Source organism: Nerophis lumbriciformis, linkage group LG21, assembly GCF_033978685.3.
Source record: "Nerophis lumbriciformis linkage group LG21, RoL_Nlum_v2.1, whole genome shotgun sequence".
NCBI classification, from domain to species: domain Eukaryota; kingdom Metazoa; phylum Chordata; class Actinopteri; order Syngnathiformes; family Syngnathidae; genus Nerophis; species Nerophis lumbriciformis.
This window is the reverse complement of record NC_084568.2, coordinates 16,363,971-16,384,316: the sequence shown is the minus strand read 5'-3', so window position 1 is coordinate 16,384,316 and position 20,346 is coordinate 16,363,971. Positions and strand designations below refer to the sequence as shown.

At 39.3% G+C, this 20,346-nt stretch overlaps 1 protein-coding gene across 3 annotated transcripts in view; it reads left to right on the top strand.

Moving 5' to 3' along the window:
* Nucleotides 1-2,495: 2,495 nt before the first annotated feature.
* Nucleotides 2,496-20,346, top strand: part of LOC133621036 (SWI/SNF complex subunit SMARCC1-like) — a 29,484-nt gene continuing 11,633 nt past the window's right edge. For 2 of the 3 annotated variants that reach the window (XM_061982818.2, XM_061982817.2), the window contains exons 1-11: nucleotides 2,496-2,727; nucleotides 13,712-13,831; nucleotides 13,918-14,003; nucleotides 16,136-16,217; nucleotides 16,291-16,383; nucleotides 16,457-16,526; nucleotides 16,603-16,672; nucleotides 16,748-16,823; nucleotides 17,805-17,930; nucleotides 19,313-19,431; nucleotides 19,957-20,087. In XM_061982818.2, the coding sequence (XP_061838802.1) occupies nucleotides 2,557-2,727; nucleotides 13,712-13,831; nucleotides 13,918-14,003; nucleotides 16,136-16,217; nucleotides 16,291-16,383; nucleotides 16,457-16,526; nucleotides 16,603-16,672; nucleotides 16,748-16,823; nucleotides 17,805-17,930; nucleotides 19,313-19,431; nucleotides 19,957-20,087 (1,144 nt within the window). In that variant the 5' untranslated portion in view covers nucleotides 2,496-2,556. The remainder of the gene's footprint in view (nucleotides 2,728-13,711; nucleotides 13,832-13,917; nucleotides 14,004-16,135; nucleotides 16,218-16,290; nucleotides 16,384-16,456; nucleotides 16,527-16,602; nucleotides 16,673-16,747; nucleotides 16,824-17,804; nucleotides 17,931-19,312; nucleotides 19,432-19,956; nucleotides 20,088-20,346) is intronic. The other variant, XM_061982819.2, reaches the window with a different exon arrangement.

Here is a 20,346-nt window from a genome sequence, read left to right as displayed (position 1 = left end):
TGTTGAGTGTCGGTGCTGTCTAGAGCTCGGCAGAGTAACCATGTTGTACTCTTACATATCAGTAGGTGGCAGCAGGTAGCTAATTGCGTTGTAGATGTCGGGAACATGGTTTGACGTGATCACAATATGCAGATGACAGCGTGCAGGTAAAAAGATATCTTTTGCTTAAACCAAAAATAAACAAAAGGCAAGTGCCGCTAAGAAAAGGCATTGAAGCTTAGGGAAGGCTATGCAAAACGAAACTAAAACTGAACTGGCTACAAAGTAAACAAAAACAAAATGCTGGACGACAGCAAAGACTTGCAGCGTGTGGAGCAGACGGCGTCCACAAAGTACATCCGAACATGACATGACAATCAACAATGTCCCCGCAAAAAAGGATAGCGACAACTTAAATAGCCCTGATTGCTCAAACAAAACAGGTGCGGGGAATAGCGCTCAAGGAAGGCATGAAACTTCTACAGGAAAATACCAACAAAACAGGAAAAGCCACCAAAATAGGAGCGCAAGACAAGAACTAAAACACTACACACAGGAAGACACCAAATAAGTATCGGCGTGATGTGACAGTACTTTGAGACAAGAGCTATGGTGATGCATGGTTGGTTATGGTTTGAATTCTTATCAAACACTTGCAAGAACAACTTTTTATTGTCAATATCAACTGCTGAGTTTAATTTTTTTTATGTTTTCTGCTGGTGGTGTGCCTACACATTTTTTCAATTAAAAAAATGTGCCTTGGCTCAAAAAAGGTTGAAAAACACTGCCTTAGTGTATTATTTTGGTCATTGAATTTTCTTTTCATGAATGGGGATGGAAAAATTAGCCATTGTTTGATTTGAATTGTATTTTAAAATACAACAAAAAACTACATAAAAAAAAAAAAATGTATACAAATTTAATTTAAATGAAACCTACAAACAGTTGCTTATTTTCATATTCCGGATCATAAATTGTTTTTGATTGGGGTCCGTGTACCTTCTGTTCATTATATTTCCAATTCTGAAACGCAAATCAAAAAACAAAATTATGTCCGTTTTTAGATTTGTATTATATATGCCAGATTTTAAAACAAACATAAAAGGGTTGATTTTCATTCAAATATTGCCATAAAATTAGATTTTTGTGCTGTTTTTCTTTTATTGATTTTTAATTTTCCAGATAAACACAAAAATCGAATATATATTCATCCAAAATGCAAACATGCGTGGTTATCTGTGTGATGACAAATTGAACCGGAAGCAGTATTTTAGCATTTTCCTTGCGTTTAGCATGTTTTTAGCATAACGGCATCTTTGTTCAGCAGGAGTCCTATTGTCATTTCAAAAAAGTGTCATTAAATAGTTGTCCAACTTTTGTTTCAGAAATGACAATAGAAAAAATGGCCCAAAATGTGTTTTTTGATTCGCATTATGGAATTCGAAATATAATGAACAGAAGGTACACGGACCGATTAGAAATAACAGTTGTATCCTAATGGGTTATACTTGTAGATGTTTTATATATAATACAACAATCCTCTCTTAAAATATATCAACCTTCGCCTACGGTGTTGTTACTGTATACCGGTATATTAAAAAAACACATCTATTTTTCATCAGTTTTTCCTTTTTCTGCAGATTTTTTTTATTTGATTGTATAAAATATGAAATAAAAATCATACATATCTAATTGCTGCTCTTCGAGGCTGAAAAAGAGACACTTTTTTTGTCAATTTAGTTTCTGCATTTTGAAATGAAATTAAACTTGAAAATATATTTATTCTTTAAATGTTCAATTGCCATCTATGAAAAGAAAATCGAATGACCAAAAACATACGCCGACCTTTGCCCTTTTAATCACAAACTCTGCCTCACTCATTTTCAAGCTGTTTATTTTTCTAAAGTTTGGTAATGAATTATTGTCTATATTTACAAAAAAATATATAATTTGTGGGGTAGCATGAATTCAGAATTTCCTACACAAAAAACTGAAATACATTTTTCGGCAAGTCTTATTAACATTGAATTAATTTTTTTTTTTTGTGGTTATGCTTATATTTGACAATGTTTATATTCTGATTTATATATTGTCAGTTGCCTCTTACATTTTATTTTGCTTAAAATCTAGCAGTAATAAAATACACCATGAAAATGTCCCTGTATGTGTAAATGTACAAAAATAAAGATTCTGAGAAAAGTATTAATTTAACATCGGCCATTTTAAATATAAATTATATGTTGGAAATATAGGACAACGCGACAAACTCCCTTTTATCTTGAGATACATTTGTGTATTGTTGCGCTTTGTAGTCTTTTTGTCACCCAATAAAATGTCTTTAATCTCCTGTATTTGCTTGAATTATATATTTTGGTAGTAGTACTACTTTATATGCGGTCACTGTACTTCCTTTGGACTTCATTTCCCACAAGCCGGCAGATCTCGTTCATTTCCCCGCGGGCCGGCACAATCTCGTCACTCGCGAGACTTGGAAAAAGTAAAGCGGTGCGCGCGCATGCGCACTAGCGTTCCAGCTGGCGGAGGGAGAAGGACAACGCAGCGAGCAAAAAACACACAATGGCGACGGCGGCGACCACGGCAAGCGGGCCGAACACCGGTCCCGTCGGCGGCGGGACCGCGGTGGGCCGCAAAAAAGACGGAGGCCCCTCTGCGAAATTCTGGGAGGGTTCCGAAACGATATCGCAACTGGAGACGGTTCGCCTGTGGATCGGGAAGCACTACAAGAAGGTGAGCTAGCTTAGCTTGTTGCTCATTGATTCCTATGAAGGCCCCCGGCGCGTGACAATGAAACCTCACATAGCCTCATCTTTTCACTTCAAACTTCTCATTTAACCTTTGATTTGTTGCTTTAGACTTACATCTGATTGCAACTTTCCGTGTATCCCCGCAACTTTATATGAACGAGTACCCTGGCCAGTGACTCAAGCTAACCTGCTAGCACACACTAGACCAGTGTTTTTAAACCTTTTTGGAGCCAAGGCACATATTTTTCATTGAAAAAATTCTGAGGCACACCACTAACAGAAAATAAAAAAAAATTTAACTCAGCATTGACAATAAAAAAATCGTTATCGCAATTGTTGGATATGAATTCAAACCATAACCAACCACTATAGCTCCTGTCTCAAAGTAAGTGTTCTGTCACGAACTGTCACATCACGCCATAACTTATTTTGAATGTTTTGGTATTTTCCTGTAGCAGTTTCATGTCTTCCTTGAACGCTATTCCCCGCACCTGCTTTGTTTTCACAATCAAGACTATTTAAGTTGTGCGGACGCTATCCTTTAGTGGGGACATTGTTGATTGTCATGTCATGTCTGGATGTACTTTGTGGACGCTGTCTGCTCCACACGCTGTAAGTCTTTGCTGTCGTCCAGCAATTCTGTGTTTGTTTACTTTGCAGCCAGTTCAGTTTTAGCTTCGTTTTACATAGCCATCCCTAAGCTTCAATGCGTTTTCTTAAAGGGGAACATTATCACAATTTCAGAACGGTTAAAACCATTAAAAATCAGTTCCCAGTGGCTTATTTTATTTTTCGAAGTTTCTTTCAAAATTTTACCCATCACGCAATATCCCTAAAAAAGCTTCAAAGTGCCTGATTTTAACCATTGTTATATACACACCCGTCCATTTTCCTGTGACGTCACACAGTGATGCCAATACAAACAATCATGGCGGATAGAACAGCAAGGTATAGCGACATTAGCTCGGATTCAGACTCGGACATCAGCGGCTTAAGCGATTCAACAGATTACGCATGTATTGAAACGGATGGTTGTAGTGTGGAGGCAGGTAGCGAAAACGAAATTGAAGAAGAAACTGAAGCTATTGAGCCATATCGGTTTGAACCGTATGCTAGCGAAAACGACACGACAGCCAGCGACACGGGAGAAAGCGAGGACGAATTCGGCGATCGCCTTCTAACCAACGATTGGTATGTTTGTTTGGCATTAAAGGAAACTAACAACTATGAACTAGGTTTACAGCATATGAAATACATTTGGCAACATGCACTTTGAGAGTGCAGACAGCCCATTTCAGGCGCGCTAAGAACATATATTTTTCCACGATTTCAGCACTCAGGTTAACCATACCTAAATAGACACAAAATACTGCATTACACAAGACTACCCGAATGTACTCGAATGATTGAAAAAAATAAATGTTTTTAAGCTAAATTATTGGTAAACACAGTTTATGTATAATCATTTACGTAAAACCGCGAGTAATGAATAAAGTTTTCATCAATTAATATATTCTGTAGACATACCCTCATCCGCTGTCTTTTCCTGAAAGCTGATCTGTCCAGTTTTGGAGTTGATGTCAGCGTCTGCTTTGAGTGTCGCAGGATATCCACACATTCTTGCCATCTCTGTCATAGCATAGCTTTCGTCGGTAAAGTGTGCGGAACAAACGACTGACCATTTCGTCGACTTTCCCCACAGCCTCGTATTTTGAACAAATTTCGTCCAATTTCTTGCCACTTTCGCATCTTTGGGCCACTGGTGCAACTTGAACTCTCTCTGAGAGCGAATATTAGAAAGGCGTTTAATTCGCCAAAATTCACCCATTTAGAGTTCGGAAATCGGTTAAAAAAATTGTCTTTTTTCTGCAACATCAAGGTATATATTGACGCTTACATAGGTCTGGTGATAATGTTCCCCTTTAACGGCACTTGCCTTTTGTTTATTTTTGGTTTAAGCCAGTGGTTCTTCACCTTGTTGGAGGAACCGAACCCCACAAGTTTCATATGTGCATTCACCGAACCCTTCTTCAGTGAAAAATAAAATGTTCAAATTCAAGACAAAGTTATGTTTTTGGTAACACTTTAGTATGGGGAACATATTCTAAGTAACAAAGACTTAATTTAGAGTTTTTTGGACACTAGGGGAACATATTCTAAGTAACAAAGACTTAATTTAGGGTTAGGGTTAGAGGGTTAAGGCCATGGTTAGAGGGTTAGGGTTATAATAAGGCCATGCCGTTTAAGGCATTAATAAGTACTTAATAATGACTAGTTAAGAGCCAATATGTTACAAATTTGCATGTTAATAAGCAACTAATTAATGGTGAATATCTTCCCCATACTAAAGTGTTACCATGTTTCATTACTGGTGCACAAAATGAACCGTGCATGAACATCACCTTGTTCAAAGACCAAAACCAACACAGTGCATAAACTCACAAAAAATTACACACCTGCAAATCAGTGTGACTTCTGCTGTTGCCGTATCCGTAATACGCCAATAGGGAGAAGTTTTTATTTACACGATGAGTTGGGTGTGTCTTGACCTCCGCTGAACCCCTGAGCCCGACTCACCAAACCCCTAGGGTTCGATCGAACCCAGGTTAAGAACCACTGGTTTAAGCGTTAGATACCTTTTTTTTATCTACATGCTGCCTTCCGCTGTTGTCTGCAGTATTGTGATCGCAACAAAGCAATTAGCTATCTGCTGCCACCTACTGATATGGAAGAGTATTACACAGTTACTCTGCCGAGCTCTACACAGACATTCAACAACGGCACATTATTTGCGGATTATAATTACTGGTTTTGCAAAAAATATTTTTAACCCAATTATGTGAAATGACATAATCTCCCACGGCACACCAGACTGTATTTCACGGCACACTAGTGTGGCACAGTGGTTGAAAAACACTGCATTAGACATTATTTACATTACATTAAACATCCATCCATCTTCTACCGCTTATTCCCTTTAGGGTCGCGGGGGGGCTCTGGAGCCTATGTCTTTATTAAATGTACAGTTGTTTTGCTCGGACTATATTCACATGTGGTCATGTAGAAGCGTAAATGCGTCTTGATACCAGGACGGCGACAGTAGACAATTTCCCGATACCATTATTTTGGTACTGGTACCTAAATGCTTTTCGATACCTTTCAAAATAGAGGGGCCCACACAGTTATTGGCTTCATTGTAACAGAAAATCTTAATGACATTGTTGCAATCAAATAACCATTGTGGCATTAAATTACATGATGAACATAGACAACTTTTCTTTTAGTTTTAAGCAAACAGGTTACAATGGCTCCTGATTTGGCTGCTGATGTATGCATTAACATATTGTCATTTCCCATAGTTTTATGTTGTCAAAATTGAGTGACAAGCGGTTTGAATCGATTATTAATATGCTTGTCATTTTACTGTTAATATCAGCTTGCTTTCGGTTTTGACATGTTCTATCTACACTTCAGTTAAAATGTAATAAGCACTTGTTTTTCTGTTGTTTGATACTTTATGTAAGTTTTGGGTGATACTATAGATCCAATAACAAATAGTTACAGGATCATGCATTGGTCATAATTAAAGTTCTCCTTTGTCCAGGGATGTATTTCCTGTGTTTTTAAACTATAAAAAAAATGACATTTTCTTGTGTTAATATCGATGTAACCATTATAGTATCAACTAGAAACGGCTCTTGTACTTGGTATCTTTACAGTCAATATTTGTGTACATCCACCCATTTGTTTACATTAAGGAGCGCTAGCGGTTAGCTATTGTATCCTCCTACAGTGTGTAGTGAAGCATGTTTAGCGATTCCTCATGCTGCAGGGATGATACTTGTAAAGAAACATAGTTTATTTGTCGCCATGGAGGCAAAGATTGGTGATTTAGTAGTAGCTATAACACTGTAGGCGCTTGTTAGTCACTAGCTTTGTTTAAAAAGTGTTACTAGTTTCAGCTTTGTTACTTTTGAAGCCAAAATACGTCCATTCTCCCTCTGCTTCTTCCACACTGTTTCCACTTGTAATTACTCTGTGTGTGTTGACCCACAACATGTGCCTCGGCTTGTATTACCAGCAATGTCGCCACGGCGTGCCATCATGGTCGTGAAAAAGTGTTTTTTCAAAGGCAGCATAGTATAATTTTGATTTATTAGTATTGCTGTACTTTATTAGTACTGTTATATCGTACAATCCGTCCCTAAATTGTATGTTTCAGAGATGTATGCTTGGCTTTTTCAGTAGTAACACCGCAGGGTTTCCTCTAAGCTGCAAAGATACCTGTCGCTGTGGAGGCGTTGTTATGGATATGGTCACAATGACGTTATCGAGTAATTTGCATAATTTGCTATGATGATATGATTTTCTTTAAAAAGGCTCAAAAATGTATACATTTAAAACAAATCTGTTTTTATTAATTAATGTTAGCATATTTTTTTTGTCGTTTTGCAACATTTTCAACTGCTGCTGCTTTTTGTACAAGATACTTTTTTTTAAAGACTTTTGATGACTTTTTTTTATTAAAAACAACTAACAACAAATATAGCATCTTCTTATGGTGTTGTTATAAAATGTACTCGTGTTCTGAGACTCTACTTCTGTCCCTGACGACAGAAGCGAGCTGTAGCGAGCATCATGTCACACTTGCTTCGCGCTGTTGCTCTACTTTGACTTTCTCTTCTTAAAAGCCGCCACTGTCCTCTTAATATTTGCACATTTTGTCGATGGCTGTCCGCGGGTATATCTGCAATATATATATATAAATTGCGTCCACATCGCAGACATACGGACAACGGACATACGGCGTGCGTTTTGTTTACATCCGGTTTCGTTGGCATTCGTCAATATTGCGCAAATAATAGGCTATATATATATATATATCAATCAATCAATGTTTATTTATATTAGGGATGTCCCAATCCGATATTTGGATCGGATCGGCTGCCGATATTTGCCAAAAATTGCGTATCGGCAAGGCATGGGAAAATGCCGATCCAGATCCAGTTTTAAAAAAAAACTCCGGTCCGTGTTTTCCAACGCACCTATTTAAATAATACATTCCACTTTTCTGCTGCTCCGTAATTTCCGTTCCGCATTTTCCAGCACACCTTCAACACATCCACAATTCTCACGCAGTTGCTTTTAGCTGCTGGCATTACACGACAGGCTCTTCTCACTCTTTCCTGTGTCTCCCTCTCACAGACAGCGAGCGCACCTTCTTACACACGTCACATACTGTCACGTCATACGTCACATACTGTCACGTCACACGTCACATACGTATACGTCCTCTCCCAGCAGAGAGCGAGGTAGCGGCATGGCTAACGTTAGCTGTGATGCTAGCGCAGCCGCTAAGGTGCGCGCCTGCTCAAGCGTCCTCTGCGCACGGCAAATCTATGCCACGCACAAAATCAAATAAAAAAATAGGCGTATAACAATTTTCGACACACGGACACGACAGAGACAACAGTTTTCGTCATCATTGTTCAAATATTGTGACGTCTGTCGAGACGCTTATCTCAATTCGGTGCCACACGTCCACACCATCAAAATGCCAAGGCAAAAATTTCAACATCAACACCGTCTGAAAAAATTAGTGATTTTTTTAGCTGTGATTTCCTTCTCTGCATGAAAGTTTAAAAGTAGCATATATTAATGCAGTATGAAGAAGAATGTTTTAATGTAGACATGCAAGCCTTGAAAGAACATTTTGAAAATCAAGACTACATTTCCTGCAAATGGGTGCATTTCTACCCTATATTTTAACTTTAGATTTATTCTCATATCAAACTCTTTTGGCTGTCTTTTTGACACTTACATCAGGCGCCCCCCTCCACACCCTGGATTATAAACAATGTAAATAATTCAATGTGATTATCTTGTGTGATGACTGTATTATGATGATAGTATATATCTGATAGTATATATCTGTATCATGAATCAATGGACCCCGACTTAAACAAGTTGAAAAACTTATTCGGGTGTTACCATTTAGTGGTCAATTGTACGGAATATGTACTGTACTGTGCAACCTACTAATAAAAGTCTCAATCAATCAATCAATCAAAACACATAGAATCATCATACTGCTGTGATTATATGCATCAAGGCTAAGGCAAAATATCGAGATATATATATTGTGTATCGCAATATGGCCTTAAAATATCGCAATATTAAAAAAAGGCCATATCGCCCGGCTCTAGTTTAATGATGCCATTTCTGTTTGCCATGTATAATTTGTCTATTTTGTGTTTATCCTTGAATAAACAGGTCAGTTTCTTGTTACCAACCATTGTGTATTATTCAAACTCCCCTAATTCAGCTGGCTAGTTGTTATCAAGAGTACTAAAACCCTTTTCAACATGATTCTGACAACTAAGTAGGCTAAATAACTTTATACTTTAATACATGCTCGGATAGGCCATTATGGGTCAGTATCGGTATCAGTCAGTATCGGTATCGGATCGGAAATGCAAAAACAATATCGGTGTCGGATCGGAAGTGCAAAAACCTGGATCGGGACATCCCTAATTTATATAGCCCTAAATCACAAGTGTCTCAAAGGGCTGCACAAGCCACAACGACATCCGCGGTACAGAGCCCACATAAGGGCAAGGAAAAACTCACAACCCCAATGGGACGTCGATATATCAATTCGTACTATAACGACCAGCTAATGTTGATGTTTTATGTTCGTGTAGTTTGGATTCAATGTCAGTTTTCCCATGTTTACAAACACGTCTGTGCCTGAAAGGTGATTGTAGGAAAATGAGGAAGTGGGGTCACGAGGCGAAAGTGTTTTCACAGGAGGTTAAACCTATTGGAATTGTGCCATTGTTTATCATAAGATTGGTAATAAAAATTAAAATTAGCATCAGACTTTGTGTGATTTCCTCTGTGGACTACAATATATTATATTGCTTTATTTAATTTTCAAGTAAAAAAAACCTTATTTTCAAGGTGTTGCGGTAATAAAAATGCCGTGGCGGTGCGCCACTTTCAATTACATTAAGGGGAAACCCTGGCACCGGTGCTTTCCTAATGAACAATTAGTTGCAATAATAAAGTAATATTATTGCAACTAATTTTTCATTTTATACTATACATTTTATACTATACATTTCATATTACTTTGTTTTTTCTGTTGTTTTTTTTCTTTTTGGGGGGGATGGGGGGGTGAGTGGTATGGGTGGGATATAAACAAAAATATTTTGACATTTAGGGCAGACAATAGATATATGATGTAATGGATAGGAATGTCTGATGCTGGATGTCAATAAAAAGAAAATGAAAAAAAGAAAAGAAAAATTAGTTGCACAGAAAAACATTTGGATCAATATGAAGTGGCCTAAATAACACAATTATATTATACTCAAACGAAATACAAAGGACGTACACAGTAACACACGTGCACTCATACATATCAACACAGTGCTATTACAAGGCCTAATGCAACCCTCTATTAAACATCCCTCTTCCACAGCTTTTTGTAGTCAAGTCATACTACGTCATAATGGCTTGAAGCATTATATCCTTACCACTTAAGGCTTTTAGCACGTAATGACGTAACTACTACTGGTAACGTAAGATAGCTGGTGGTGTTTTTGTTATAATTTGTGTTTGAAAAATGTACCTGAGAGCAAGTTGCAAACAGCTGTGTCCTTTTAAAAATGTATATTTCTTTCTAGTTCTCATATTCTTTTTTTTTTTTTTTTCCTACAAATGTATTTATTAAATTTACTGGTGGTATGGTATGTTACGGTTAAAATAACAGATGTATTGATTTATGTTGAAAATGTAACTGAACTTAAACAGTTCTGATAAAATAGCATTTTATAACAACATTAATAATACCTAAATACATTTGTAAAATTCTAATGAAAATGAGTACCAAAACAATCAATAGAAGTGCTGACACAAACAAAACATTCTTAACCACAATCAATGCGCTTGTTTTGATAAGAGTAGTACAAATGATGCATTACATGAAATTGTCATCTGAAAATTGCAGACATTGTATGTGATTATAAGCCACAGCTGGAGAAAAGTTAACTTTAATGGGAGGAAGATGACGACCTAAGTTTGTACAGGCGATGTTGAGGTACTATTGCTAGTCTGATCAGTAGTACTGGAAGCAGAAAATACAGCTGCAATACTAGTTTGATGACCGGCAATAATTTTTTATCCAGTGGCATTTTGGTGTTCTCCTTTCCCTGCTTACTATCTCGTCAGAAGCAGCATGTATGCGCTAGAGGTGGGGGAAATGATTAAATAGATTTTTAGATGCATCGCAATTAAGACAGGGACGATTATAAAGTCGATTAGTAAACATCGATAATCGGTGTATTTATTGTAAATAAAGTAATGCAGACAGTTCTAAAATGTTCTGGATTGCAGCGAGCCACCTTGCCGAGAGATCCGAGCAGCTCCTTTATTTTAGAGCACTTATGTTCCAGTTATGCACACATTTCAATTACCGGTAATTTAACAAATGTGATGAGAATTAATCTAACTGTTTCTAATTAAAAATGCACTGTTTTTAAAAGTTGCAAATGATAAACACTTATTTAGTCAAACGAAAATAAATACATAAATGAAAGACGCATTGATAATACATTTTTAATTGAATTGTAGCTCCCAAATCGTAATCGAATCATGGTGTGCCCAAAGATTCCCACCTCGAATATACACAGACGCTGTCTTAGTGTAAAAAAACAGCGACCGCCATTCAAAGTATTGTAACATTCCAGGGAATGAAGGCACGGACAGATTCCCAGTAGCCAACCACTACACCGCCAACGAAGTATGTTTACTTATTAAATGTCTTTGCCTCTGTTAGCTATTTACACGTGTTCCTGGGCACTTACAGTGCGTTCCATTTACCTGGGAAGTAGGAAGTCAAAGCCTGGAATGACGTCACAGCCGGGTTATGAGCTTTACAGTTACGAGGTCGTAAATCAAGATGGCCACATCCACGAAAGCTATTTTTGCGCTTGCCTTGTCTGAATGTAAACAACTTATGGGAAAATCCAGACTCCATATACCACATGCTGAAAAATGTGCTTATGCTACAGTAATGTTATCATGTATAAACATCCAACAATACATCATGCATGGCTGATTTAGTGCGACAAAAACTAATGAGAAGTGCTAATAACGGATATTACAGAAGCTTGTATTTAGGGCGGCAACTAACAACTAATTTGATCATCGATTAATCTGTCGATTAATACTTCGATTAATAATCGGATAAAATAGACAAACTACATTTCTATCCTTTCCAGTATTTCATTGAAAAAAACAGCATACTGGCACCATACTTATTTTGATTATTGTTTCTCAGCTGTTGGTAAATGTTGCAGTTCATAAATAAAGGTTTATAAAAATAAATAAATAAAAGTAGCCTCTGCGCATACCATAGATCCAACGAATCGATGACTAAATTAATCGCCAACTATTTTTATAATCGATTAGTTGTTGCACCCCTACTTGTATTATTTACATTTAAAACAGCAATCTTTAAAGGGGAATGGCCCTTTTTTTGGAATTTTGTCTATCGTTCACAATCATTATGAGAGACAGGAACATCCATCTTTTATATATATATATATATATATATATATATATATATATATATATATAATGTAGCAACAGACACGTTCAAACAATATGTAATATATACAATATTTACCATATTTTGGTCATTTTAAGCATTGCCGTAACTTCTTTCCTCGCAGCATTTATTTTCGTTTTCCATAGCAGCGCAAATCCGACTTCCGGCAACAAATGTGTGTTCCTACTTCCAGAAACAAACGCTTGTGTTTTCTAATCACGGCAAACTTGGTCATCGAAGACGATGATGGCTATTTTGGGACAAATAAGGATTTACTACCTTACTTTTTTGAAGCTGAATAGACGGAGGATGAACAGCTGGTTATGAAAGCGAGCACGAATAAAGGGTGAAACAGAGCAGACGGAAGCAGCAAGAGTGAGGTCGGCTTGACTTTGTCAGGGTGTAAATGTGGAACTTTGAGCCAAGCTATGCCGACATAAATGGAGTGTTTACCCAAAATAAATCGGAAAAACGCCCCAAGTCCGGACCAAACAAACAATTGTCCATCTCGTGAGTCACTATAATACTGATCGTGATACATGCAGCATATCATGCTTGTTATTACGACTACTACATGTGTGTACAAACAAAACATGAAATAAAACTTCACAGATACTGTAATATGAATGTTCAAGTTTTTTAGTTGGTGTCCCATGGCATTGTGTTGTGCAATCCAAACGCACAAGTGATTTGAGGGCTGACGGAAAAGCTAGCTTACCTCTTGCTGTAGCTAACTCACAGGTAATACCGTAGCATGCCGATGTGTTACTACGCTGGAAAAAGAGTTCCTTGGTGTCGTCTCTTACAATAAAAATGTCGCTACAGTTTGGTTATTATACGGGTTACGGAACGTAAATGAAGTATTGTTGGCGGTTTTTGAATGCATTTTTAAAGTGATTTAGAGGTAGAACTGATTGCTCCCGTTCGCTGCATTGCTAGTCACCCAGAACGAGCCGATTTATTACAAAAAAAGGTGCAGTTCCCCTTTAAAGCCGACACTGCGGTGATGAGAATGCTCTGACTTTCTGACTTGGAAATTCGACCTTGGGGGGTGTTTCAGTTGAAAGCCCGACTGGGAACTCTGATATTCTGACTTCCCAGTACAAATGGAACACACCATTACTACTTCTACTTTGTAGAACAGGGAGCCTATTTATTAGATTGAGCACTGCTGCCATCTAGCTGCAGGCTTGTATATCATTCTCGCATGAATACTCGAGTGTAGACACAATAAAATAAATCTCTCTCCTGCTGGCCCCAACCCACTATTTAAGAAATACTGTATTAGATGAATGTCTACTGTGGCGTTTGTGAATCACAGCTGTGTGTGTGTGTGTGTGTTGGCTGGCAGTATGTCCAGAATGACTCCCCCTCCAGCAAGTCGCTGGCGGGCCTGGTGGTCCAGCTGCTTCAGTTCCAAGAAGATGCTTTTGGACGCAGAGTCAACAACCCTGCTCTCACCAAGCTGCCGGTATGACATCTCAGCAAGTTTTACCGTGCTCGCCTTCCCAGCGAATGATGTCTTCTAGTGTCCTCACTGCTGTCCTCTCCCTCAAGGCCAAGTGTTTCCTGGACATGAAGGCAGGAGGCGCTCTCTGTCACATTCTGGGCTCTGTCTACAAGTTCAAGAGTGAGCAGGGCTGGTGAGTTTCACTTTCACTTTGTACACGCTCGGCTACCAACACAGAGGCGTTCCCAAAATATGTTTTTTTTGTCCAATTCCTCGCAGATTTTGGCCAATCAATGTCAGTTTCGTCATTCAAATGTGTCTCTGAGCGGCGCTCAAATGTGCACGTCAGACTCTAATCAAAACGTATGTTTGTTTCTTATGTAAATGAATCAAGAACAGCAACGGATAACAATATTTTAACTCTTTATTACTCCGATAAGCCTTTTAGATAATGTGCTATATAAACATTGAGAAACACCCTGCTCTCGGGACTTTGAATATACAGTATTTTCTGGATGACAGAGCGCACCGGTATATAAGCTGCATTCAGTAAATTTTAGAAGAGAAAAACTGTGTCCATATGCCGGACTATTAGTCGCAGATATATACGTTGTGAAATCACTGTATTTTCCGCACTTTAAGGCACATCCAAAAACCTCCAATTTCCTCAAAAGCTGACAGTGCGCCTTATAATCCGGTGCGCCTTACATATGGACCAATATTGAGCCACAACAGGTCTCGCAACTACGTTAACTACGCCGACTTCATTTTTCCCCTTCTACGGCTGCTTACCGTAGAAGAAGAAGCGCTTCTTCTTCTATGGGGGAAAATGAAGTCGGCGGCTGCTTACCGTAGTTGCGAGACCTAAACTTTATGTAAAGACCCAAAAATGGCTCCTATTAAGAGACACGCTTACGACGCAGAGTTTAAACTCAAGGCGATCAGTCACGCAGTAGAACACGGGAATAGAGCAGCAGCGAGATAATTCAACTTAATGAATCAATGGTGCGGAAGTGGAGGAAGCAACATGATGACCTGCGCCAAGTAAAGAAGACTAAACAGAGTTTCCGAGGGAACAAAGCGAGATGGCTACAGTTGGAGGACAAACTCGAACAGTGAGTTGTTAAACAGAGAGCAGCAAGTATAAGTGTCAGTACAATCACTATTTGTTTTGTTGACATTCCCTTTAGCGCAGCTCCATCTAATGGATGCATAACGTAACCCCAGCCTCTACTGTAGCGTCTATTCTATGCGCCTTATAATGCGGTGCGCCTTATATATGAACAAAGTTTTAAAGTAGGCCATTCATTAAAGGTGCGCCTTATAGTGCGGAAAATACGGTAGTTAATTACACAGAAACATTTTGTAAATGTTCTTCTTCGTTTGGATACATATGTTAATTAGAAGTGTAACCACTATACAGCTGGGCAAGTGTTTGACAGCCAACTGACCAAGCTCTTTTCCACAGCTGCCAGACTACAATTGCCATTAGGATGGCGGTATATGGGAAAGGAAGTTATGATGTTATGATGTGGTCTGCAGTCTGCTCCTCTGCGCCACACTTACATGCCGCAGATGAAGCCATACCCTATTTGCCCCACAGTTGAGCGGGAGAGTTGCTTGGGGTGATGAATGAAGAATCCATGTGAATAAGAAGATGGAACAGCACTTGTACTTCCGGTTTAAATCACTAAACAGAAGGAATTACTGAAAACGTTCACCCCGCAACACCCACAGTAAGGGAACTCATCCAAATATGGTGCCATACAGCAAACTATAACGCACCTTTTTAGTGTCTGTTGAAAACTATTTGTTAAGTTCAAAACTTTATGGCTGTTAGCGAAGAAAAATCCATAAATTAGCCACAAGCTGCAGGGTTCCAAGCGTAGGAAAAAAGTAGCGCCTCATGATCTGGAATTTACAGTATTTACATGTTTAACATTTGTTTATTCAGGGTAGGGCACTTAAAACACATTCTTATTTGCAATGCTGACCTAGCAAAGAGGCAGTTAACCCCAACCCTGCTATCTAGTCTACTTTTTGTGCGGTATAAGATGAGTAAAACATCAATACAGTATTTGTTTTCCTATTTTTGTTGCAATGTCCTTTTTGGGGTTAAGGTTACAAGGAATATTTTAAACTTGCATAGCAAACTCATAATCACAAGTTGATTAAGTGTTATTGGGGGAATTTTTAAAGCAATTTTCTGAAAAAGCTGTTGCAAATTCAGACATTTTAGTCACCAACAAAAAGTTCCGCGAAAGCCCTGGAGGGACTGTCAAAGCGGGTTTCATCACAATGTTGGCTCACTGTTGCCATCCACAGGCGGCGCTTTGACCTGCAGAACCCCTCTCGCATGGACAGGAACGTGGAAATGTTCCTGAATGTGGAGAAGAACCTGGTGCAGGTATGAACTTGTTCACACCTTTTATTTTAGTTTTTTGCATAAGTGGTGTAATTTAAATGTTGCGTGCTTCCAGAATAACTGTCTCACCCGGCCCACCGTCTTCTTGTCTGCGGACATCGAGGCCAAACAAGCCAATAAGCTCAAAGACGCCATCAAGAGACACCAGGTGAGTGTCAGATGACCACTTGCGCAATGACATCATGTTTTGCTTTTTCTAGAACACGTCTTCTTTTGTTTAGGGCTCCATCTCTGAAGACAAGTCAAAGGCCACCCATCTTATCTTCCCATCTCCATCCCAGCTGGAGGAAGGTCAGATTTCCTTGTCCCTGCCGTGTCTATTTAGTCTTTTTTTTTTGGTAGTTTAATCATTTCGTTTGTCCTGCAGAGGAGTGGCTGCGCCCCGTCATGAGGAAAGACAAGCAGGTTCTGGTCCACTGGGGGCTCTATCCAGACAGGTGAGCACTGCAGAAGCTAACAAGCATCGCTTTTACGGACAAGGTCTCATGCATTCTCATGTATCTTGTCGTCAGCTATGACACCTGGGTGTCAACCAGTGAGGTGGACGGGGATTTGGAGGATCCCCCCAGTGCTGACCGACCGTGGAAGGTGAGCATGAGACCAAAATTCAGCGACTCGAGGTGGGAAAAATGCGGATATAGCTTACGTCATTAAAGTACGTCCACATGGCGGACATGCTGCCTCCGACCCAGACAACCTCGTACGTATGGCTTACGGCATCACATCACCCGATTTCGGCAGCGCCATGTTCCGGTGATTAAAGTAGATCTTTTTCCGGCGGTCAAATTTTCTGCGCATCACTGGTCAATAGTGCGCAAATGATAAACTATATAGAGTGGGTACGGAAAGTATTCAGACCCCTTTTTAATGTTTTACACTTTGTTTCATTGCAGCCATTTGCTAAAATCAAAAAAGTTGTTTTTTTCTCAATTTCCACGAGCACCCCATATTGACAGAAAAAAACAGAAATGTTGAAATACTTGCAAATTTTATTTTAAAAAAAACTCAAAAATTACATGTACAAAAGTATTTAGATCTTTTGATGCACCTTTGGCAGCAATTACAGCCTCAAGTCTTTTTGAATACAATGCCACAAGCTATGTCTATGCTGTGCTTACTAACATCCAAAAAACCGGAAATGATTCAGTAGTGAAAGCTTTTAATGCATATTGATAATCAAATATAACACTATGTTTAATATTAATGTTCAATATATTGATTAAATATGCATAATTAATCAATTTATTAATCCAGTTGTAGCCCTTGAAAGATCCTCACCTCTGAGTGACATTGATCACCATTGGGGGCGGTAGAGCAGCCGTGCCAGCAACTTGAGGGTTGCAGGTTCGATCCCCGCTTCCGCCATCCTAGTCACCATTGTGTCCTTGGGCAAGACACTTTACCCACCTGCTCCCAGTGCCACCCACACTGGTTTAAATGTAACTTAGATATTGGGTTTCACAATGTAAAACGCTTTGAGTCACTTGAGAAAAAGCGCTATATAAATGTAATTCACTTCACAATTCACTTCACATTGGCGTGCACTCATACTTGGGCCCCTCCCTTCAGGTTCATGCTAAATGGGTACTGGACACCGACGCCTTCAACGAGTGGATGAATGAGGAAGACTATGAGGTGGACGACAACAAGAAACCTATCAGCTTCCGCCAAAAGATCTTCCCGAAGGAGGAGGAGGTAAACGCAGAGGAGCAAAATGTCTGAAGTGATCGTTGCTTTTTGCTGCTCAATTATTCTTTCTTGTGTTGGCAAATGTCCTGTTGCATCGAGAGGCCATTTGGCATGCTACTATGTCTTTGTCTGTCTATACCTTGTCTACTGTCTGTCACCACCCTTCCTCACAGCTTTTCTCTTCTTCCAAAGCACATCAGGGTTTCTGTTGACATCTGACTAAAAGGTTTACCAGATCTTCTAGAGCATGGGTGTCCAAACTTTTTGTATTGGGGGCCGCATTGGGCGTAACAAATTTGGTCGAGGGCCAAAAGCCGACTGCGAATATAAAAGTTCCGACTTCTACCTTGTTTTCTTCCATGACAACCTCCTTAAAGTTTTGTAATCAATCAGAAAATCTGTCGAGTGAGTGTGTGCAGCCGCAGGGGACCTTTCGCGCCAGTCTCAACGGGCGGGATATAACCCGGACGCGAATCCCATTCAATGAAAACATGGGCAACAACGGGAATAAAGAGGAGACCGTTATTTGCTTCAGAAATTAAAATAACTGAACATTTTGAAGTGCATCGATGGGAGGGGACAAAGAATAAACGTATTAATTTATTTAAGAAGGAATGAAGAATTCCGGCTTCATTCGGACCCAAACAAAAACGAGGGAGGTGGAAGAGAAGCAGGTATGTTGCTTGTATTCCGTCACGTGACTTCTTTCCGGAAGTGGAAAAACAACACTGGTCAACCAAGCCAAGATGGCTGTTGTGCAGCAATCAGCACGCAAGAGGCCTAGATCTTCTTACAAAAACCAGATACGAGCAAAAAATCTAAGCCGTATAAAATTTAACTATTCACGCCTTTTTTAGTAAGCCAAACGAATCTCCTCACAATGCTTTATTATTTGTTTAGTAAAAAAGTAGTAAAGCTGGGATCAAGCTGGAGTTGGGTTGCTCTATTTTCTTTTTTTAGATTAAAATTCTGTCATTTTTGTTAATGCATTTTTTTTAAATATATTTTTTAAGACATTTTTTGGCCAACACTGCATGTATAAGTTGTATGTCAGCAGCCAAGAGAAGTTTTTGTAACTTGTTTTAATAAGCTTTTATTATAATTTATATACCAAAAAATATATTGAGAAAATCGTGTTAATCGATTTCAAATCGAATTGTCGCCCCAAGAATCGTAATTGAATCGTGAGGTGCTCAAAGATTCCCACCTCTACCTGACCGTACACAGGAACCCTGGTCGTTTGTCCACGCCACTGCATCCCCTTCCCCCCCTTTATTCTTGCCGCTTCCCCTCCTTGTGTGTGCAAATGTTCCATCCTCTCATTCTGCCGCTCTTTCTCTCATCCTCCATCCCTCGCTCCCCGCACTGCACGGCGTTTATCTGATCAGTCTTCCCGTACACCCGATCGCAAGGAGCGCAAGGCCAACTCTGCCGGAAAGAAGAGGAGGCGCTCGCCCTCACCGCCGAGCACACCTGCCGAGTCCCGAAAGAAAGGTGGAAAGAAAGGGTAAGAGAAACATCATTCAACCAGGTTGCGTTCAAAGTGTTTGAAATATAAATCGGTAGATTGGACCGCCCCAATTTGAGCTGTGTGCCGTTGATATATGATATGATATGATGAGGCTAAGCTAATGGGGGCAAAGAGTTCTGTGGTGGTTTCACTTTTCCTGCCCTCTACAAGAATGTAATGCTGCACATTGTGCTGCAATCACTTGCACACTACACCATACACTTGAAACAAGACCTTTTATTTACTATATTTTTTATTACAAATCAAATGTGTATTATTAGCATATAATTTGATGTTGACAATTAGGCTTACAGCAGGAAAGTGGTATACAAATAAGCTAGTCACGTATGACTTACATGCGTTAGTTTTTATTGTGAACTTGGCTCCCACCAGGACGCTGCTATATAGGCACGTCACCAGCATGCTGCTAGCGTTTCTAGTCTTCATATAGCTGTGGTGTCAGCCATCACACGCAGGTGTAACATTGCGTCCTGGGTGACTGACATCCACTTCCTGTGTCAGCAACACAGGGCACTACTGGAAGCGTCGGGGTCACCGAGGAGATGAGGACGACACTGAGGACGACGTCACCAAAGACTTGGATGACTCCTCTGCAGGCGCCAGCATGGAGGAGGGAAGTGTTTGTAAGAATGGTAGGTTCCTACATACAGCAACAAATGTTTGTAAGAATGGAAGTTTCTTACGTAAAACAGGAAGTGTTTGTGTGAATGGTAGGTTCCTACATAGAGTAGGAAATGTTGGTAAGACAGGTATTTTCCTACACAGAACAGGGAGTGTTTGTATGAATGGTAGGTTACTACATAGAATAAGAGATGATTGTAAGAATAAAAGGTTCCTACATAGAGTAGGAAGTGTTAGTGAAAGCATAATGTACTAACAGCACTTATTGAT